General features: G+C 40.3%; 1 protein-coding gene across 2 annotated transcripts in view; it reads right to left on the reverse strand.

Moving 5' to 3' along the window:
* PRLR (prolactin receptor) overlaps positions 1 to 23,645 on the reverse strand; it is a 186,283-nt gene that overhangs the window by 26,173 nt on the left and 136,465 nt on the right. For both annotated transcript variants that reach the window (XM_064438533.1, XM_064438534.1), the window contains 10 exons: positions 20,178 to 20,246; positions 15,485 to 15,710; positions 15,002 to 15,115; positions 10,890 to 11,022; positions 8,623 to 8,792; positions 7,633 to 7,799; positions 5,915 to 6,056; positions 4,315 to 4,447; positions 2,245 to 2,414; positions 240 to 409 (listed from right to left, as the gene is read on the reverse strand). In XM_064438533.1, coding sequence (XP_064294603.1) covers positions 240 to 409; positions 2,245 to 2,414; positions 4,315 to 4,447; positions 5,915 to 6,056; positions 7,633 to 7,799; positions 8,623 to 8,792; positions 10,890 to 11,022; positions 15,002 to 15,074 — 1,158 coding nt within the window. In that variant the 5' untranslated portion in view covers positions 15,075 to 15,115; positions 15,485 to 15,710; positions 20,178 to 20,246. The remainder of the gene's footprint in view (positions 1 to 239; positions 410 to 2,244; positions 2,415 to 4,314; positions 4,448 to 5,914; positions 6,057 to 7,632; positions 7,800 to 8,622; positions 8,793 to 10,889; positions 11,023 to 15,001; positions 15,116 to 15,484; positions 15,711 to 20,177; positions 20,247 to 23,645) is intronic.

A 23,645-nucleotide genomic window follows, 5' to 3' on the forward strand; every position in this document is an offset into this window, starting at 1 on the left:
AATGCCAATATGATTACTATATAATGGCCACAATTAAAAATAAGTACTTTATCACCTGCTGTCACATAACAGCATCTGACACACCAGTATTCTCAGTAGGAATTTGTAGATCGCACAAGCACTTTTGAAAAATTATAACTATTCAGTGTGCCTGCTTCATTACTTCAGGCAAGGGACCTGGTTAAAAAAATCTAATTGATCAGAAAACATCACCTAGTAAAAACTTGCAATGCCTTTACCTCCCACTCCTCTCCTTCTTCAGGCTTTAGTCGCAACTCATATTCAAGGGTAAGCCATCCAGACCTGACATCTGCCAGTGGTGGTGGAGACCATGTTAAGACCAGATATGGTTTTCTATTTATTGGCTTTTTTAATTCCAGAGTTACATTCACAGGAGGATCTGGCTGTACTGTTAAAATAAAAGAACTGACAATAAGAGTCTAAACGATTTTTCCTTTCATCTTAGGAAGAAATGTAAAATGGTGTGAGTGGTGAGTTGCCACCTTTGTAGTGTCTAGTAATTTGGAACTGATGCTGGAATACAGGGATCAAGAGTTTCCTGGTAAAGCAAGCATGGATTTATGTATCTGAAGAAAAAACTGAATAACAGTAAATAAGTTGAGTTCATGTTGAGGTTTACCTTAATCAATTATCACCAGAAATAATTTTTTCTTACATTATCATTTGCTGCTTTTCCCCACAACTGCATTTCAAAGTTAATATCTTCAATGCTTTGTTATGAAAGTTGTTTTATCAAAATCTTACCAAAGTTGGCATATATATTTAGGCATGCTAAAAACACAGATGTAGCTGATGAAACTTGTTCCCCCCTCCACCTGCCACCTTTTATATTCAGAAAACACAACAGCATAATCCCTATATGCATACATAAGGATGTTTTTAAAAAGTGAACCAGTAATATTAAAGCCCTGTCTGTATCTCAGAAATAAAACAAAATGGAATGCAGGCTTCTGCTAGAGCCAGGCTTGCAGCTTCCTCAGTTCAGAGGTAGAGCTTCTGCATATTGTGCACATATTTTACCACTCTCTGATGCAAATCTTCATCAAGTAAGTTAGTCAGGGCATGGAGGTAAAATGTAAAGCCTTTTCTCCAGCAACACCTTTCCAGTTGCCAGTCTCCTGGCAGCCAGATCTCTGATAACAAAATGGTTATCAGTGATAATGTTCCATTCCCTTAGAAAAAAAACCAAACTAAATACTTGTCCACAGTCACTCTGTGGAAAAAGTCAGAGAAAAGAGATTATTAGTACACTGCTATAAAAAAAAAGCACTAATACAGCTTCTCTTGGGTCTGGAAACTGCTTTTAGGTAAGCAAATTTAGGTATTATTAGTTAAAAGAGCAATTTGGTTTGAGTTGCTGGTAGACTGGAAGAAGATTTTAACTAGATGATGTTTCTTAGGGCTTGACTGAAAGAAATATGGGAAACCAATAAATGGCTACCTGAATGCAGTTTTAAAGCTTTTAGCATTTTTAGGCTTCCTTTGAAAATAAAATGGTGAATGGATGAATATTGATTTATTATTACACCATATAAGATCTTACTTGTCTTACAGGTTTTTACCTTGTGTATGATACTATATATGAGAAGAGCTGGAATTAAAATTCTTGGATCAAAACCCATAATTTTGAATTAGTTGGTTCCACAGAAAATACTTTTTATCTCTGTCATGGTTTAACCCGGCAGGCAGCTAAACACCACACAGCAATTCCCTCACTCCCCCCACAGTGGGATTTGTGAGAGAATCAGAAAAAAGTTAAGACTCGTGGATTGAGATGACTATTTAATAGGAGAGAAAAGGAAGGAAATAATAATAACAACAATAAAACAACATACAAAACAAGTGATGCACAATGTAATTGCTCACAGCCTGGTGACCAATGCCCAGCCAGCTCCCCAGCAGTGGTTCTGCCTCCCCAGCTAACCTCCCCCAGGATTTTGTTCAGCATGACATAATACGGTATGTAATAACCCTTTGGCCATTTTGGGTCAGCTGTCCTGGCTGTGTCCCCTCCCAGCTGCTTGTGCACCTCCAGCCTCCTCACTGGCAGGGAAGTGTGAGAAGCTGGAAAGTCCTTCACAAAGCGTAAGCACTGCTCAGCAACAGCTAAAACATCAGCGTGTTATCAACATTATTCTCGTCTTGAATCCAAAACACAGCACTATACCAGCTACTAGGAAGAAAATTAAATCTATCCCAGCCAAAACCAGGACAATCTCTTACCTATGTAAGTCACATCCACATAATGAGGATCAGAGATGGTACTTCCCATTTCATTAGTTGCCCTCACAGTAATATTGTATATGGTCCAGAAAGAGGTGTGTTTTTTATTGAAGTAGCATGAATTGGGGCCTGAAGTTCTGTAATCTGGACATTCATAAACTTTTTCTTCTCTGAAATGAAAGAATCACAGTGATTAGGTTAGTTACACAGACTAAAACAACACTTGATTACTATATGTTTAGCATTATTTAGGGATGGATGAAATTTTTCATGCCTGGCAATATAAAGAAAAACAGGAAACTGCTTTCAGACTAAAGAGCAATTGCACAATTCCAGAGACCATAGTACATGATTTCCCCCCAAAATAAAGACTACAAAGCCTGAAGAATTGTGCTGGTTTTGACTGGGATAGAGTTAATTTTCTTCATAGTAGCTAGTATGGGGCTGTGTTTTGAATTTGTGCTGGAAACAGTGCTGATAATACAGTAATAGTTATTGCTGAGCAGTGCTTACACAGAGTCAAGGCCTCTTCTGCCCCTCACCCCACCCCACCATCAAGTGGCTGGGGGTGCACAAGAAGCCGGGAGGGGAGGGGACGCAGCTGAGACAGCTGACCCCAACTGACCAAAGGGACATTCCATACCATATGACATCATGCTCAGCATACAGAGCTGAGGGAAGAAGACAAAAAGAGGGGACATTTGGAGTGATAGCATTTGTCTTCCCCAGTAATGGTTTACACATGATGGAGCCCTGCTTTCCTGGAGGTGGCTGAGCACCTGCCTGCCCATGGGAAGTAGTGAATTAATTCCTTGTTTTGCTTTGTTTCTGTGTTTGTGTTTTGCTTTACCTGTTAAACTGTCTTTATCTCACCCCATGAGTTTCCCCACTTTTACTCTTCTGATTCTTTCCCCCATCCCACTGAGGGGAGTGAGCGAGCAGATGCGTGGGGCTGAGTTACCAGCTGGAGTTAAACCATGGTAAGAACTTAGGCTGTTGTAGATGCAGCAGTGGGCTAGTAGAGCACAGCTCTTACTTGTCTGAATGCCATTGTCCACTGCATAGCCCTTACAGGTTCCAGAGAGCCAAAAGCGATTGCTGAAGTGTTCTAACACACCCATTAAACACTGAGTAAATACATCACACCCATAGGCCAGAAAAGCCTCTACTCAAATAAGCCCCTTACTCTCTGAGCATGCATAGTAAATTTAAAGGGAGCTGTATCTTTAAGGTGAAATGAGAAAGAAATTAACTAATTATTAGCTGAGGCATGTGAATATTAGCTATCACTGACACATTTAACTGTATAAATGCCTTGTAGTTTGTTGGCGTGGTGTGCTAGCTTTGTGGGTTACCACCTAGCACCAATCTTTGCGCAAAAATGAAATTAATAAAATACCTCCACTCTGTGTGTAGTTTCACATTTTGCACACCAGGCTAATGAACCCACTTTTCAGGATAACACGCTGGCTGGCTGGACCAGTATCTGTCTTTCTCCACTAAAACCTGGCTCTCAGCTGACAAGGACAGAGTTTAGCATCCACTTAGGCCAGTGCAAGGCTGAGCAGTTCCATGTGAACCAAAAATATTTCACAGGACCCAAACAAGATATTGACTACTCCTTTAAAATGAAAGTTTAGCACTTGATCTAAGTTTCAGGACCAAGATTACTGCACAAGCCAGAAGGCATTCATGGCCTATGAATACTTGTGCAAAGGAAGTATTATCAGAAGATGAAAGTTTTAGTATCTGGTAATTTTGGAAAGCTTTATTTCTGGGGCTGTTTGGCCAAAGAGCTACAGGACTGTGCATTTGTATTACACGCTATTATGCAGTTGCTGTGCCATGGCAACTTTCAATGCAGAAGAATTCACAGAAATGTGAAAACCTGACATTATAAAGACATCCTATTTCAACCTTAAACATGTTGCTGCTAGTGCTATTCCAGAATATGACACTGGACAAAGCCATGTGCTATGGAAAATGACATCTCCCAAATGCAAAACCAATCAGGGCTGATTTTCCAGGTCCTTCCAATAAGACAATGAATAATTATACATAGTTTATTACCCTTCTTTGCTGTAAAGCAAAGTGTAGTTAGTAGGATGTCCTCCATCTGAACCAGGTTTCCACCAACAAGTAAATGTTTCCTTTTCTGGAGAACGACATTTTATTATTGTAGGCTTTTCAGGAGGTGACTCTCCTGTGAGAGATAAAGAAATGGACTAATTAGTAAGTTTAATGCAGTAGGTCAACCCTGAATTCTTAAAGCAATGTCAAGCAGAGCATAGGAAAATACTTTTTTTTTTTCTACAAGGAAAGAAAGTTTTGCTTCATATTAGCATAGGAAAGGAAGGACGGTTCAGTGGTTAGGGCAGCAGCCAGCTGCTTTGACCTGGATTGAAAATCCTTTCCCACTGCAGCTATGCTGAGGAGCTATGTTTCAGTTCCCTGGCTGTGGCTCTTCTCTGCCCCTAGATCTGTTAAGGCGTGCTCAAATACTATTGTAGCAGGTTCTCTAAAATTATTTAATATACACTTTGCCATCTAATCTATTTTCTGCATTTTTTCTTCAAAAATATGTTTTAAGATGCCTCTGACTGTTTAAAAAATATCTGTCATTTCTTTTGGCTTTTACAGGAAAAAAATTAAGAATGTGTTTGCCCATTTATTTATGTCCTTGCCAGTAATTCTCTTCTGAAGTACCTATGCTGAGCTGACCCCAAAGATATAAAGAAGCAGCTCTCATATTTTCTTGTAAAGTGATGTTATGCTCTGTACTCAGGCTACTTGCCTGATTGCTGCCAAGCAATTTATAATTATTTGGATTTCTAATGATATTTTTATAGACTCAAGCAAAGTACTTAGAGTCAGGCAGAGGAAAATGCTTAAATTTTGAAAAGGATGATGCTAGTCAAAACCCTGATGTGATTGAAACTTTTGCATTTATTATTTGTGGCAAAGTATGGTCCTATTACATCAATAATAAATATTTTCTACTATTTAGGGTAGGGACATTGATTTTCCAAATTTCTAATTGCCTAAGGCAGATCTGAAAATGGGACATTAAAAAAGATTTTTTCTCTTAACAGTACTTCAGTAATCTCCATGTCAAATAATGAATAATATTATTAGTGACAGAAGAAGATGACTTGAGACAACCTGGCTAAAGCGTCTGACAAGATAAGATGTCATGCATATTTAATGTGTCCACTCAAATGCAATAGAACACAGATAATTATTTCCATGTGAGAGTAGCTGCAAGTGTTAGGCTCTGTTAGACGTGGCAGTGCTTTCAGTCCGGTTACTGATGAACAACTGAATAATTCTTACACAAGTACTATTACCTGATATCTATAGCTACAGATGCAATCAACATGATTTTTAAATAGATGGAAAAAAACAATAAATTATTTAGGGACACCTGCATCAGAAGTGCCTTCCTAGTAAATCCAAGACTGTGTGTCATAGCCAGTTTCAGGAGAGGATCAACAAGACTAAATATGCAATTATGCACAAAGTACAGTAAGATGCACTAAGGTGTTCCTCCAGTTCCATGCAGTATCTGTGTAAGGAACCGCGTTTTTCACAGCTGCCAATTAGGCATCTTTCACAATGCTGAACCCACTAGAATTTAATAACAGTTAAAAGAAAGCAATCATCCACTCACCATTAGGGATCTGAATGAGTCTTTCAGAGCTCCACTCACTCCATTCTCCAAGGTTTAACATGCAACGGACCTGAACAGCATACTTTACCCCAGCTTGTAACCTGATCACTTTGTACTGTGTCTGCACTCCAACAGATATTGTCTGGAAAAGAAAATAGACTGGAAAAATAATAAAGAAATGGGCCACATTAACAAATAAACCATAAAGGAGTAGGCTTGTATCACTGACTTCTGAAAGGCAAGTGTTTCAGTTGGGTATTTTAAAGATGTGTACTACAAAGCAAAGAAAAACTCACTTCAGTGACACTGAGATTCTGATACTCGAGAACATATTTAATTGTAGACTTCCTATAAGTTGGTATTCCATCAGATCCACAGTGCAAGGAACACTATAGGTAGTCCAGCTCACAGATAAACTCTCTGTGTAATGCTTCTTAGTGGCTAGTTTTAGTGCTTATTATCAAGTACCTTCCTCAGGCCCTTTAAATCTCTCTTCAGAACACTATGTGTCTTGAAAGACACATAGCTTTCTCCTTCATTAAGGCTTCAACAATTTAGGCAGCACTGAGGCCATCTGATTATGACTTTAAGAATGATATTTTACCCTGGTACCTCAGCTGTGGGAGTACTGTGGCCCACTCCTTGCAAAATGGCAACAGTTGGAAATATCAATGGAAATAGTGTGTGTGAGTTAGGACACCCCAAAACTTTCTGAGAGGGTGGTTGCCCCCAACTGATGATGTTGAAGAGGATGATGATGATGACTCTCAGCCCAATTATATAGTAATTAGGGAATAACTAAGAGGCTTCTGAAACAAAAAGGGTCAGCTTGAAAGCAGTATTAAAGAAGCACTTGTAATTGTTGGGGTAGACTGGAAAGTTAGTTTGATGCTATCAGAAGTTGCTCTGCTAGCATCATGACCTATACCTGGGCCAGAGAGAGCAGCCTCCCTCTCCAATGCTGTGACTAGCTGCACTGTGGGCAGTGTAGCCTGCAGCAGGGAGGAACCCACACCTGGGGTATGCATGTGACTGCATAGGTTCTTTCTCACTGACGTGTGTCTTAGTAGACTAAGAAAGGACATGGGTTCACATCAAGTTAAAGCATCCATGTCCCTTACAGAAGTGGATGTAAATAGGGGGATTTATACTCCCAGAAGGGTGGGGTGTGCTTGTAACCCACCCTTCCTGGGAGAGGGGAATTTCTGTATATAGCATATTTCTGGGACTAGTTATGAAAGTGTATTTATAAATTTGTATGGGTCTACTAACATTCTTAAGTGCCCAGTATTGTGATTTACCTGTCATATTGCTGATACTGATCTTGACTGCACGGTTAACTGATTGCTTGTTAATTACATCCTAATGAATCAATAAATTGCCTTGATCCTGATTTGGTTTAAACTATATGAACTGCACAGTCTCTTACTGTGATACTTGGGAACAGACACATTGAAGAAAATTACAATTAAATATTATATTAGTGGACCAAATAGGTTTTCTTATTATATGGCATTAGGACAGTTACACAAATACCTTGAATTTCACTGTCTCTCCAAACCACTACTGTATTTTTCTTTCTTTAATCAGATTTGGTTACATTAATTTTCAATCCTTACCAAAACTAAAATGCTAAAATGTTTATAATACCAGTTAAATTCAGACAAAAGGACTCACTGAAAAGAGCATTTATACAAGAAATACATTTTTTCCATTACCTCCCACTCTTTCTTTTCCTCAGGTTTTAGTCGTAGCTCATAGTGATATACATGTGAATTAGAGCTGACATCAGCTAATGGAGGTGGAGACCATTTTGCCCAAAGGTACCTTATGCTAGCAGATGTTTTTGTTTCTAGAGAGAGGTTCACAGGAGCATCTGGCTGAACTGTATAAATGAAAAGTTTGCCATTAATGATTTAATTTTCTGTCAGAAAAGGCACCTCCTTTGTGGTTTTGTATTTCATCACATTAATTTCAGATCATTCAGCACTTCTTTAAGGTAATAGTACAATAACCTTTCTTTCCTTTCTCCCTAATAGTGTTTAACTGGCTACTGATTTACCACAGTATCAGCAAATCTTAAATTTTACTCTGATTTTGTCAGGCTAAGTAAATAGAAATCATAATTTCATTAGGCCACTCTTGCAAAATTAAAATGTCAGCTATTTCATAGCTAAAAAGACTACGTACATTTATCATTAGAAAGTGTAGATAATGTGTATGAAGAAAGCAGAATGGAATTAGGAATGTAAAATGCTAAAAAAGCCCACAGAGTGCTTACGCAGTTATTTTTACCTGCCCCGGACTGCAATGCCAGTAGCCAGAAGAATGTTTACATTTGAAAAATGTAGGTAGCTTAACCAAATTTGAAAGTTTTGTACCCTGCAGTGCTAGGAACCTACAAAACAGTGATTGAGTCTAACTGAAATACTGGAGATAAGAAGCTGGAGCCAATTTTTCAGCCAAAGTTAAAATGACAATAAAATATGTAGTTACTTATAAATTAAGTAAAATGCAGTTTTCACTTGAATTAAAGATGTGTATTTTAGGTCATCTGTAGATAAGCACTCCTCCATAGCAACTTTCACATCATGAGGAAAGAGATCTTCCACCACTAGTTATTCTAGGATTAAAAAGCCACATACATCTCAAACTAGTTTGTTTTCCATTTCATTCTATTCTATTAATTTCTATTTCATTCTTTTTACCTATGGAGGTCACATCCACATACTGAGGATCTGAGCTGTTACTTCCAATCGCATTTGTTGCCATTACAGTGATATTATATGTTGTCCAAGGATTAGTGTGGTTTTTATCAAAGTAGCAGGAATTGGGACCTGATGTTCGATAGTCTGGACATTCATAGATTTTTTCTTCACTGAAATAAAATGATTTAAAAAGTTAGAAGTTTAGGAAATGAAACAGTAGATAATATGGTAGTAATGGTCTAGGTTTAGCAAAGAAATTTGAAATGTTTAACTTTAAACCTATATATAATCCAACCTCTGGGAAACATGTTGGTGAGTGTCAAATGCTATTACCATAAATGCTTCATTGCTACTTTTACTGCAGTTGTTCAGGATGAACGCTTTCATCCCCTTTTTTATACATAGGAATATGTTGACAAAAGAATGAAAAGAGAAATTTCCAGAGACAGCACAAGGCAATTTTTAAAAATGTTTAAAAACAAGTTAAAAGGAAAATTAAACACATGCACTTTGACTAATGAAGTAAAGTTTGTAAATACGTTCTGTACATATTTCCCCTGGAAAGTAACCTCACAGGCCCTATGACAGAGGAGTGCTTTATTGATTATTTTGTTTTCAGCAACATGTTAATTTATCTGCTTTTTGAAATGATCGTGATCACAATGGTCTCAACAAAAAATATTCGATTAATTCATGATCTTTTACCTATTACATTTATATCAGTCTTTGGCTTTTTTAGGAGAGGAACTGTTTTGTACTCAATTAAAGCTGAACGGGGTGATGTATTCAAAGCCTATCTCAGGTGTGAAGATCTGCACAAACCCAGAGCACCAGCTAAGATGGTTCAAGGATGCACTTTAGTCCCATTCTTATGCTCTATGCACTGCTAATAACAAGGTCTCTTAGTTCCCAGGCAGTTTTGTCCCAGTTCACAAATAAGAGATGGGAGTAAGGGGACTGACCTGAGAGACAATATGCTAAGAAAGGCAACCATGGCCCAGATCTGGTGTGCTTGGCTGTGCCTGGTGTTCAGCTGATTTAATGAAACAGAGAAGCACTCCTATCCATCCCTAAGCAGGACTGTTCTGGACTGTGATAGGTATGACTTAAAATGTTCATTTTGAAACATTTGAACTTTCATAAAATAAAAGCCAACAGATCATTGTTGAGTGTGGTAACTTCATTAAAGGCTGCATCTTTCCTGATCAATTAATAACAAATGATTTGGAGTTTATTTAATTGAAGGAGGGAACTCTGAGGCTTTACTTTATCTATTCTGAACCTCACTGGATTCATTCAAAGACATTTAACCTCTGAGACTCCCTGCTTACTTGCCCCTGCTCTGAGAGCTCTTGTTTTCAGAGAAAAAGGACAGTTATACAAAGCAGCACAGGTTAAGCAAAGTTGCTAAACATATACTCATTTTATTCCTAAAGAGGATGAGGGAGCCACAGACTTTACCAAAACAGTAACTTCTGAGATGCGATACCCACATCTGATTTTAATCCGTTTTGGGAACGATGAGGTTGGCTACAAATCCAGAAGGGGAAGCAAAGACTCTATACAGATTTTCTCCAGATGGGGATTTGCTGTGCAGGATAATGGAAATGCTCCTCAGCAGGGCCCCAAGGGCACCACCAGCCCTCAGTGCCCCTGCCCAGCCTCCCCAGGGCCTCCCCATGCACTGCCTGGGGCCCAGGTCCCCATTTCAGCCCATTGCAGCAGGGCTGGTCTTCAGCTCTACACAGCCCTTCTCCAGCTGCCAAGCCAGCCCTGACCTGCAGGCTGGCATCCTGGCCCAGCCCAGCCTCAGCCTGCCCCTGTACCCAATGAGGTGCCCAGTGCCCAGGGCTGGGTTGCCCCGAGCCTGCCCTGCTCCCTGGCTGGGGCAGTGTGTTCTACCCTGCTGCCCTGGGGCAGTCCCCATGGTGCCTTGATGCTCCCCTCCTCAGAGAAGCTGAAGGGAGTGCTAAAAGCTGTGTGTGTCCTGATAAGATGGACAAACAGCACCCTTCCTAGCATGTCTTTAGACCAGTGTGATTTTAGGTCAGATGAGTTTCAGTAGGGACAGGCTGAAGGTTTAAGACTGGTAGTATTCATGCTTTCTTCCAACAAGGGAAAGCTATTCATCTCACGTAGCCCTTTTTGGCTATCTGAGGTTTAACACGGGTTAATAAGAACACCATTATAAATCAATGTTATCATTCCCTCATTCTGTCATAATCATCACTTGATCACTTACAGAATACATATGCAACGTTTGTTACCTGTCCTTGCTGTAGAACAGGGTGTAATTGGTAAGAAGTCCTCCATCTGAGCCAGGCTTCCACCAACAAGAAAAGGTTTCCTTTTCTACAGAACGACATCTTATTATCTTAGGTTTTCTCGGGTATGATTGACCTAGGGAAGTACAGAAATATAACAGCTAGTTATATTAGAGTTGGACAATGGTTTTTGTTGTTATTATTGAATGATTAAATTTATAAAGAAATGCTTTTTTGAAGACAATAAAATGATTTGAAAATATGGAATGAATTTAGCAAATAAATCTGCTTGTCAAAACTTTCAGAAACATAAATGTATTTTACCTCAAACTTCTAAAATAGTTCCTAAAACTAGTTTACTTCTCTTTCTCAAATGAAAATGTCATGTTTACCCAAACTTAAATGTGTACAGTTATCTCCAAATTAAATTCAAAAGCTTGGAAATAAACATATGACTTTTTGTTTGTTCCTAAAATATCAAAAATTTTTATCTTAATCTTAAAATTAAATTTCACCTTCAACTTTGCAACAGAACCAAAATTCCACTATTTGCACATATTTGGGGTAAATTATAGGTAGGACAAGTAATAAAAAGAAGGAATCAATGGGCTGGATGGAGTATTTTGTGTATTGGCAACATGAATGTATTAATTGTTTGAATATTCCTTTACAATCCCAATACATTTCAGAATATTTCCTGCTAAGACTACTTCCCCAACATTGGACACTTAAGATTCAGCTGGACAGGGTGCTGGGCAGTCTTGTCTAGACCAAGAAAGCTTGGACGAGATGATCTTTGTGGTCCCTTCCAACCTGGTATTCTGTGATTCTATACTTGTCATTAACTTCTATCAAGAACATAGACCATAAATTTACATACATTTTGACATGAAAAGCATGTGGCTTTTCAACCTAAGCTTACATCTCTTTCACTGACGTCCTATACCATTATCTCTAATGGTGTTACTATTCATATGATGCCAATCCCCAAGAAGGTGACAAGCATGGAGTGTAGGGATGCATTGAGTGTCTTTTATCATCACCACCATATAACCATTAAATAAATACTATAAAAAGAAAAGAAGACTCAAGCCATTTTCAAAATCTCCATACAAAACCGTAGAAGAAAGTAATGTAAATACGTACAGGCTCCAGTGGCGGTCAGGATAGATCAGGTAAAGCCTCAGACTTCTCTAAAGAATCACAGAATCATTAAGGTTGGAAAATTCCCTTAAGATCATCAAGTCCAACCGCTAACCTATCACTGCCAAGTCCACCACTAAACCATATCCTCAAGCACCACGTCTACCCTTCTTTTAAATACCTCCAGGGATGGAGACTCAACCACCTCCCTGGGCAGCCCGTTCAATGTTTGCCAACCCTTTCGGTGAAGAAGTTTTTCCTAATATCCAACCTAAACTTCCCCTGGCGCAGCTGGAGGCCATTTCCTCTCGTCCTATCGCTTGTACTAGGGAGAAGAGACCAACTCCCACCTCGCTACAACCTCCTCTCAGGTAGTTGTAGAGAGAGATAAGGTCTCCCCTCAGCCTCCTCTTCTCCAGACTAAACAACCCCAGCTCCCTCAGCTGCTCCTCGTAAGACTTGTTTTCTAGACCCTTCACCAACTTCATTGCCCTCCTCTGGACACGCTCCAGCACCTCAGTGACCTTCTTGTACTGAGGGGCCCAAAACTGCACACAGTACTCGAGGTGCGGCCTCACCAGCGCCCAGTACAGGGGCACGACCACCTCCCTGCTCCTGCTGGCCACACTATTGCTGATACAAGCCGGGATGCCATTGGCCTTCTTGGCCACCTGGGCACACTGCTGGCTCATGTTCAGCCTGCTGCCAGCCAACACCCCCAGGTCCTTTTCCTCCAGGCAGCTCTCCAGCCACTCCTCCCCAAGCCTGTAGTGCTGCATGGGGTTATTGTGATCAAAGTGCAGGACCCGGCACTTGGCCTTGTTGAATCTCACACCATTGGCTCAGCCCAACAATCCAGCCTCTCCAGGTCCCTCTGTAGGGCCTTTGTACCCTCCAGCAGATCAACATTTCCACCCAGCTTGGTGTCATCTGCAAACTTACTGAGGGTGCACTCAATCCCCTCATCCAGATCATCAATGAAGATATTGAACAGGACTGGCCCCAACACTGAGCCCTGGGGAACACCGCTCGTGACCGGCCACCAGCTGGGTGCGACTCCATTCACCACCACTCTCTGGGCTCAGCTGTCCAGCCAGTTTTTAACCCAGTGCAGAGTGCACTCGTCCAAGCCGTGAGCAGCCAGCTTCTCCAGGAGAATGCTGTGGGAGACACTCTAACATACAAGGCTACCCCTCCACCTCTCCTTCCTTGCCTGTCCCTTCTAAAGCGCTTGTAGCCATCCATTGCAGTGCTCCAGTTGTGCGAGTCATCCCACCATGTTTCTGTGATGGTGACCACATCATAGTTTCCCTAGCACGCAGTGGCTTCCAGCTCCTCCTGTTGATTGCCCATGCTGCATGTGTTGGTATAAATGCACTTCAGTTGATCTATGGGTCTCTTCTCCAACACAGGCATGCCACCCCTAGGCTCATTCCTAGCAAGCCTGGTTTTATCCCCTTCCCCCTTCCTCTCTAGTTTAATGCTCTCTCAGTGAGGCCGGCTGACTCCTGAGCCAGAATCCTTTTCCCCATTTGCGACAGGTGAACCCCATCTGTCTCCAGCAGGCCTGGTGCCATGTAAACTGCCCCTTGATCAATAAACCCAGAATTCCACCGCTGGCACCAGCCTCTGAGCCACGTGTTAATGAGATGGGAATTCCTGTTCCTTTCCATATGTCTCCCAGCTACCAATGGAACAGAGGAAAACTCTACCTGTGCTCGTGACCCTTCAAGCAATCGCCCCAGCTCTCTGAAGTCCCTTTTGACTGTTTTTGCACCTCTCTCAGCTACCTCATCACTGCTGACCTGAACAACCACTAGCAGATAATAATCAGATCCTTTTACTAGCCTAGGGTGCTTCCTGGTAATGCTCTTATCCTTGCCCCAGGGAAGCAGCAGACCTCCCTATGGGATGGGTCTGGTTGGCATAGCAGGCTCTCTGTTCCCCTCAGAAGAGAGTCCCCTACGACAATTCCCCTTCTTTTTTTCTTACCAGTGGCCGTTGTAATGCGTGGGGCTGACTGGTTCCCCCTAGTCAGCCCCTTGGGTGGATCACTGTCTGTATCTTCATCCTCCTGGCTCTGGGGTTCGAGAGCCTCATACCTATTGTGTAAGGGCACCTGGGGCAGGGGGGCGAAGTCAGCCGGGAAAGGATTCGCTTACTGCACCGAGCAGGGATCTGCATCCATCTTCCGTCTCTTGGGTCCCCTCCCTCTGCCTGGCGGCACAAGGGCAGGGAAGCCACTCCTTCTCTTGATGCTTCTATCTGGTGCGTTCGTCTCTGGGATGGTAGGGAATGGCTCCACCAGCCTATCTCCCTCTCGCATTCCCTGATACTCCTTAGTCTTGCAACTTCTTTCAGCTCTGCCACCATGCTGAGCAGATCCTCCACCTGCTCGCACCTCACACAGGTCCTGTCTCGGGAGCCCTCCATGACTGGAGCAAGGCTTTGGCACTCCCCGCAGCCAGAGACCTGGGTGGCTGCATGCTTTAGCGGGAGTTCTGTCTGCATCGCCACATACCTCCTGGCGATGGCTCTCGTCCGAGCAGAGACCACGGCTAAGTCTGTTCCGGGAGAGCGCAGACCACGAGGAGAGCTCGCCCGCTGCCTGCTCGCCCTGCCTGCGCGAACTGCCGCGCCGCGCCGCGCCCTGCCTGGCGCGCCACGCCCTGCCTGCCCGGCCGGGTCACCACGCGCCTGGTCGCTCGCGCTCCCATGGGGCCCGTTTAAATCTCCTGCCGTTGCCCCAGCAACGCTCAAGCCCCGTCTGCCGCGCTCGCGAGAGCAGCCGGTTGGTTTTGGCGCGAGGGCCCCACCGGGCTCGTTATCGGGTTCCCTGGCACAGGAAACCCCCTTGTCTACCCCAATCTAGCGCCCAGTCGCAGGACGTACCGTTGCTGCCGCCCCATGCCTCGCCGACCGAAGAAAGTGTTTTAAGGAAAAACAAGTGTTTCAGGAAGTGGTGTACTTACCAGTCAGACCCACTGCTGTCAGAGCGAGTAGCAAAATAATTTGAACTGTTGATGTCAATTTCTGCTTCATCATGTCTGCTTCTTCTCAGGAGGAAATATCAGATCAAGAGCTCACTGAAAAAACAGGCCATCATGCAATAGTCAGTAACAATGATTAACATTAACTATGTATCACCTGGCTTGATCAAAATCAAACAAATTGTATTTGAAAATATTTGAACTCTGAGAGTCCTTGTAATAGAAGGCAAATAGAAAATATCCAAAATTTATTCAGGAGTTTATGATTTTTGAGCCAATCTCATGACTTCTGAATATTTGGTAATGGCAATGCTGAATTCAGGATCACTTGAGCTGAAAAATGCTGCTTTTTCTGTGCATGCAACTAATTGTTTTTACTGCATTTGATTTTTCAGTAAAGTGGAAATGCCAAGATCAGAGAAAAGAAACCAAGGAAAAAGCAGCATAACTTCACAGTTAATTTACCAGCTGAAAATGCAAGATGGGATGCAATTATCCCTTTTCCTTCTGCCTGTAAAGGCCAGAGGAAGTGTTGCAGGACTTGGCTGAAATACAGAGGTGCAATTGGGAAGCCACTAGCTGTGAAGACCCGGTCTTTGCAGTGGGCTGGTACCACTAGATGTCCTCAGAATTCAGGTTACAGCTCAGGGTGATGAGAAGTCCCTGTTACTGCTACATCTGTTTGCTTAGCCTGAAGAAAAGGTAAAATACTTAAAGCAAACCTCATGCTTCTCCCACCGATATGATTCTTCCTTGGAGATGGTGACTGGAGTCAGCTACTAGATTCTTGGTAGCCAACCTCGCTCTTCGAAAAGAAAGTAGAACAATTTACTATCTAAATAGGAAACTCCTCACCTCAGCTTTCCACTCCTACCAAACACATCTGGCAGGTATTGGTATTTTTGAAACCCAATCTGTGTAGCACAGCGTGGGAACAATCTGTCTGTCTGCTGAGGAAAAATTTTTTATGGTTTATCAGATGACTCAGTTTTCATTATGCAATTCTTTTTTCTGTATCAAGAAACTATAATCAATCAGCATATAAATGTTTTTCAAACACAAAGGCAAATGAAGTATCGGTTAATTTAACTGAGTCTAAAACATGTTTACTGTGGACAATGTGGAGAAGAAAAACAGTTGGCTACATTTCCATATACCACTTCTGAATATCCAGGCACGTTTCACGCAAGTAACTGAGCTACAGGCTGCAAAATCGCATCTGGGTTAGTTTTAAACTCACTTAGAGCAATCTGTGCGTATACAGTCAGTGGAGAGAAAACCATTTGAACATGAATTCCAGTTTTGTGTAAGCACATACAAATTTTATAACTGTAAACAAACAGCAGGCACAAACGTTAGTGTTTAACTTCATAAATGAGCTGAAAACTTGGTGTTATATAATGCAGAGCACAGACCATTGAGCTTATGCAAGAACAAGGCACATGAAATAATGAACTATAAACAGTAACTATTTCATGTGCAGATGATACCACTTAAAACATTTTGTTATTTCTAAAAATAGTTGGGACATTTGGAAAATACACCACTTTCAAAATGAGACTTATACTGTGTTTCCCTATAGGGAACTGTTACAATGATTTTTTTTTTTTACTTTTACAGACATATCTTTCTGTGTGAAGAACTGACAGATAAGAGAAACTGATTACAGTGAGTAAAAGATTGAAATTTGTCAGGATGACAAGAGAGGCATCATCAAGAAAGAGCTGTATTACAGCACTCTGCAAGGAAAATGGGATAATTTTGCATACTGAAGACCTAAGGAACTAAATTATTAGAAATAGAATGAAATTAATGCACTTAAACCCAAGTATTTTTCCTTGGGAACATTTGGTTTTTTTTAAAATGAGAAGATGGTGAACCACTTCTGTAATGTGGCTGTGAAAATGAACAGGAGAGATACAGGGGAGGAATATGGACCTATTCGTGCCACAGAATAAACTCTGTACAATTTTGGTCACCCATACTTGTGAAAAAGAAAAAAAATCAAACAGGTTAACCTATTGAGAACACAGCTAGAAAACATGAGCTGGGGTCACAGACGCTGTCTCACAATGGTGATTTAAAGAATTGGCTTTCTACTTCACACAAGGATGGTTGTCTTCTATAAACATAGCACGAGATTGGCATCAAAAGAAGGAAAATAAGAATGTGTCTAGCAAATGTTGGAACAAGAATAGATGGCCATAATTAGCTCCAAAAACTAAAGAAAATTGTTACTATCACAGCTGTGAGTTTCTGGATTAGTCTTCCATACACAGAAAACCTGTTTAGTTTTCTCAGGTAGTCTGATCTATTATGAAATATATATGGCCTGCTGTTTGCAATAGCTGATGGCTTGACTTCATGATCCAATATACGCTTTTCTGGGCCAGTGTTTTAATTCAGGTTAAATCACTTGAATTATTGACAGTTAGAAACCTGTGCAGAAGTACGAGATGGCTGGATGTCCTATTTTACGTTCAGAATTTAATGCTTTTGAAGTATTTTCTACTAAAGAATTATCAGAACCTCGGTTTATTAGAAGAGCATGCTTAAAAGCATCTTAGAAAAGCTTCATTCTGATACCTGTATTGCTTTCTGAAGGAATGTAAGCAGCAGCATAGCAGTGGCCAGGAGAGTCCAGGCTTATTAACATATTTCATTTGTTCCAGTGCCTATGTTTCCATGGTTGCTTGGTATTTGGCATTTGTAGTTCAAACATCATTTATAAGGCTTCTGCAGAAACATCTTGTTTTTTAAAAATACTTGCTTTAATAGAAAAAATAATGCCCACTTTGTCATAACTATATCAAAAGTGCATCTCCCCTATCTATGACTTGAACTTTATGAAAGGGTAACTAGCATTACTGAAGATGCTGTGAGGGAATGCCTCACTTTTAGGACTGAATGCATTCTTTCATAAGGGACACAGTGGACATTGATTTGCCAGAACGTCATGCAAAACCAAGGGTTGAGTAACTGATAATTGAAAGATCATATGCCTCTTTTTGAAGGTTTTGGTTTAACTCCAACAAAGTTATTCCATTCTGACATTATAGTTGAATTTCTCCCTTTTAACACAGCTGTTATATAGTATCCAACAGCTGCACATGGCACCCAGAAAACAGTGAGCCTCGATGGAAATGACTACTGGGGCTTTAGAATGCACAGAAGTGCTAGATATTCTGGTAAAATAATCCTACTCTGCAATTAATAATATTATGGAACTGTAGCATTGAAAACTGTGCTTACAATGCTACTAGGTGAAGATGAAAGTTAAATACCAATACTGAAATCAGGTGATGTGAATCAGTGTTGAGAGAAAAATGTCCTTGTCCTAACTGAATTCTAGTTTTTAACATTCTTTTCTAACTCTTTCTTGGCTATGCTAATGGAAAAATTTCTTGAGATTGACAGAGAAATCTTTACTCAGACTCAGTTCTACACAGGTGGAAAAAATTTCTATCTGTAATGTTTTCAGGCATGCAGGAGAGGGAACAATCATATAGCATCCACTGGCAATGACATTATGTCCATCACAAGCTTTGCTTGTGCTGCTAAAGAAATCTAAAGCCAAAAGTACTTTACCAATCTATACTGAACAAAATTCACATTCCAACTAGTTATGAAGATAAATAATATTTGTTTTCCAGGCCTGGGGGAAGGCAGTTTAACAAGTCTCAGAACACTTCAGTTCATTACCATTTTAAAGGCCATATGAAACCAAGGCCAAATAAAGAACAGATTAAAGCAAGAATGTGACAGTCTGTTAGACCATCCAGAATCCTACTGGCCATACATTCAACTATACTGTGGACATTACACACATCTGCCTTCCCATGCAGAATTCTCAAACGCCAACACTGATACATGTCCTTAGCCGAGACTTGGGCATCATTATCACTGGATGTGTTTCTGAATTACAGTGATGGGTGGGATTATACTTCAAATTAAAAGCTGTGGGTGTGCACTCTGTCCAGAGCTCTGCTTTCCCTCTCTGAATGAGCCCTAGTTGGAAGTCTCCAAATTCTGAATCCCTCAGGTACCCGGTACAGCCTTTATGGAGATGTATTGGCTCCAGAGAAGATAGGGAGTTCAGACATGTCTCTAATCTGAATTTCTTGTGACTGACTCCAGGTGGCTACTTGTCGTATGTAGGTTTTGTGGAGTGCTTTGTGAGCATGCTTAGCTCCTGCTGTTGGCTACATAAGGGAACCTAGATATCCAGTTAATTTATGGGGAGCAAGGACTTCATATTTCTATGTTGCATAAACTGGAAGCATCTACATTTTCCTTTAGATTCCACCTGAAAATCCTATATAGTTTTCAATATAGTTTACCTAAAATTATCTCTTAAACAATCCTTCCCCTAATGACCCTTTGTAGTCCTTCCTTTGATTAGCAGTCAACATGTGATGATGAATGGAAAATCATTCTCTCACCCATGGAGATGTACTCCTCAGTCTGAAAGACTTAAGTAATTTTTGAAAAAGAAAAATAATGAAACCCCAGATTCTTGAAAATAGTTCAGACACTTAGTTCTCCATCAAAGTATTTATGCACTTAACTCCTATCTATTTTAGAGAATTGAGCCTGGAACTCTTTTTAAAACTCACAACATCTAAACTGACAAGAAAAGCCAAGACAACAAGAAGAAAGCACCATTATCCCTACTTTACAGATGGGGAACCAAGACAGAGAACGATGAAGTACTTTCCTCAGACCCATTCTAGAAATTAAAAAAAAGCTAAAAACTGATCCTTTGCTACTAGTTTTTTTTCTTTTCTTTTCTGAATACCACCTCTACAGCTTTTGTTTTCCCAACAAAACATGATTTAGCTAACAGTAGCAATCTTCCTCTACCAGTCTCATGGCTCCTGAATACTCTGTTTTCTTCCCTGGTGGTCTGTAGGTTTATCCATAATTTCAGGATTATTATTTTTACAGCAGTCTTTCACACACAAGAAAAGCATAAGCTGTAAAAAGAAAGAGTTTAGAGTTTGAAAGTTAGAATTTACATTAGAACTTGAAAGTTGCTCTTGAAATATGAGTTCATCTCTATCAACTACAAAGCCCAATTCCACAGTCGTTGTCTTGCTATAGTAATTTAAAATCTTTATATATAGCAAGTCATAAAACATAAAGTCTGGTTTCCTACCTAAAGAATTCATGTGTTCAAGGAAGATTTCTGTTCCTCTCTTTCATGGACGTCAGATCACTTGATAATCTGCAAGAGAAAAAAAAAATATAGGGTTATCATATTATTGGAAGTATCACTACTTTATTCCTAAAACATAAGAACAAAAAACCATCACTCTCTGTATTAGCTGATTCAGATATTGACACTCTAAGTCAATACATTTAAACATCAAGAGCAATAGCAACTATGTTAAAATACCATGTTACTATACACTCTTTCTTTTATCTCTTTCAATAAAAGCACAAAATTTTGTAGCAATTTAGGATGCAGTTTAGATTTACCAGTAAGCTGTGCTAGGCTATGCAATTTAAGGCTAATCACCACCTGCACAAAGGCCGTGACAGAATCAGATAAAAATTGATGGGGTCAGGGGAGGAACCCTAGCAGCCTAATCAGTGAAAATCAACTATACCTGAGACTACCAAAGCAAGTCAGACCATTGTCCCTCATGTGGAACTCACCAGGAAGAGCCAACCAAACAAATTCCCTTCCCCATATGCTTCACAGCCTGAAGGTATAGCACTTGCTAAGGGATGCAAGGGGGAAAGAATTTGGGGAGGAAAGGAAGGAATGAAAGTGGACTGGGGAGAAACAAGCATGGGAAAATCAGGTGAAAAGGGGAATAAAGGGGTTAGTTAAGTGTAAACTGGTGGCTTGTTTGACTGAGGTGTGTGCCTGATCCTTGTAGTCTGGGTGTTCTCTGGTTTGAGTGGGTACATTTGGATGTTAGTGAACTTTCAGCTGGATTAGCCAGTAAGGAGTGGGGCTGTAAACCTCCAGGCTCATGTGCAACTCCCCCACAACTGGGAAGACCAGAGGATCTGGGGCCAGCTACTGGGTCAACTGAGCATCCAAGACCAGCTTCTAGAGCAACCTTTTTTTTTTTTTTTTGTGCAAATACACACATATACATGTACATGTATATATTACACATTTGTTGATGTGTGTGGCCTCTATGGGTGTTTATTTTGTCTGTGTGCCCACCCATCAGAGGCAGCTGCCCAGCTTTGCTACTGGCAGAACCTGTGGATATGGACCTACAGCAGCCTCACATCTACGGGGCTACTTGATTCAGCTGCCCCTAATAGACCAGAGTTAAATCTTTTACCAAAAAAAAGCCACTATGTTTAACTAACTGTTCTTTGTCAATCCCATCTGAATACACTATGCTGTGAAGAAATAATTTAGATGAGCTTCAATGGGCAAATTATCTGCCAGAGCAAGAAAAATGATTTATATATTAAATTACTAGCTTTGAAATTACTAACTTCATAATATTTTGTGCAAATTCTTCTCTCTTTAAACAATTTTAAACAAAGTAGAATATTTTCACAGCTAACATTAAGAATGGTCTGTATCACCTGAAGACCAGGTGAGAAGCCTTATTACGCAGTTACCAAGGTATTTTGTTTTGCTCCATTTCATTAAAGCTAATGAGAACAATAAAAATACCATGAAGTTTTTTCGTAGCTAGACAGCATGCTGATACAGAGGATCAGATTTAATTGAGGGTGATAAACAGTTTCTTTTTTTATGTGCATTTATAAAATGGCATGGGTAACATACAACTGAATATGGCAGAAATAATGCTTGCAGCAAAGTTACTCAACTATGACATAAGGTGAAACGTAGGTTAAAGATCAAGCTCAAAAAGTGCTCCCTGTTTGAGAAAGAACAGAAATCTAGTTGTCAGTGTGCATGCTGGGAACTCAGTTTGACTCAAGATTGGCTAAAGAGATGAACTCTCACAAAATACAAGCTGCCTTGTAGATCTAGATCATTTCACAAAGACATTTTAAAAATTATGCAATTGTTCCACATATAAAATTAAGTTTAGTTCTAAAGGAAAATGTATGGTTATGATCAGTAAATAAAAATAAATTTTCCTCTACTTTCTCTGATTTCTATTACTTCGTGCTACACCAAAAGTTACAGTTCCATCCTATTGGCAAATTTTATTCTGCTTTCATGACTGCTTTCATCAGGAAGTGATATCATGAACTGATGACACATTCCTGCATGATATGTAGGGATGACTGACTGAATAATCTGACTGACATGAAACATGTTTTTTATCAAAGCTACAATAGTGTCATAAGCACTGGCTTGTAGTATCAGTGACTGGAAATGATCACGATAGAATTGACATTATCTCCTGCATCAGCCAGGACAATGACCTCACCCAAGTATTTCTATATCAAATAATCATTATTCAAATAACATTTATTATGATAGTCCTGAGTAATAGAATCCCACTGTCTTAGGTACTGTACAAAGAAGGGTTTCTGCTCCTAAGAACTGAAAATGTAAATAACCAATCAGTAATACAGAGTGGAGGAAAGGAATATAACAAGCAGGTCAAAACTTTAATATTTTTTGTTTGAAACTAAAGATTATTTTCATCGCAGAATATTTTCAAAATATCCCATAAAGTGGAAACTGCCTACGAAGAACCAGTTTCAGAAAATACACTTCAGAACGTCTTTTCAGAATGTCACAAATTCTTTTTCAACCAAAGCCAATGCATGCAAATTTTCAGAATTCCAAAATGAATATCACCAGGCATCCACATAAAGCATTTCGTTTTGAATTTTTTGAGTAGAACATTTTCTGAAATATAAGCAAATAATTGCAATTTTATAACTTTTTTTTTTGCCAATGAAAACATGTTGTGATGAAAAAGTTCTGATAATCTTTAATTAGACACAGAATTTCAATGAACAATGCAATGGCACAGTATGTGTTGCTGTTTTGACATTTCTGGGGGAAGATGCTGGTGTAGAGATGAGGAATTTTATTGAAAGAGACCAAAATGACTATAATTACAGGAAGCAAAGGAACAGGACTTTGAAAATAGTGAAGGGAACACAGTAATGGAGAGAACTGTGAGAGGTTTAAGGAGTGAACCTGAGGGAAAAGACAATGAGGAAGGACACAGAAGGGGGATAGAACAAATAATCTGTTGGCACTGGGCAGTAAAAGGTAGGGTAAAGTTCTCATTTTGAATGCATTACAGTATCCCCTTTGAGTTTCAAAGCTCCATCCACTGGATGCAATCCCCAAGTAGCCTTTTCCTGGTGAGCACAGGGTTGGCTGGACGAGAGGCATCTTCTGGATCCTAGTGCCTGCAAGCATCAGTGGGGTAATGCTGAAGAAAGCTGTGACATTAGCTCTAGCACAGTTTCTTTATTCCCTGTCACGGAGACAGTCCATTGTGGCTGAGTCTCTGTCAGGAGTGTCTCTTCAAAGCTTTATGACTGTAACAGAAAGAACCTGGCTGCAGAGGAATAAATGTTCTTGTTCCTTCACAAATATGCTCACTAATAATGTCAGTGGGAGCAAGCTATTGGACAAATAATTGTTTCCTGTTTCAGTGTTTTCTTTTTCAGGAGGTCCTCAGTATGAGGTTGTAAAAGTAGCAGTTTC

Source organism: Phalacrocorax carbo, chromosome Z (genome assembly GCF_963921805.1).
Source record: "Phalacrocorax carbo chromosome Z, bPhaCar2.1, whole genome shotgun sequence".
NCBI classification, from domain to species: Eukaryota; Metazoa; Chordata; class Aves; order Suliformes; family Phalacrocoracidae; genus Phalacrocorax; species Phalacrocorax carbo.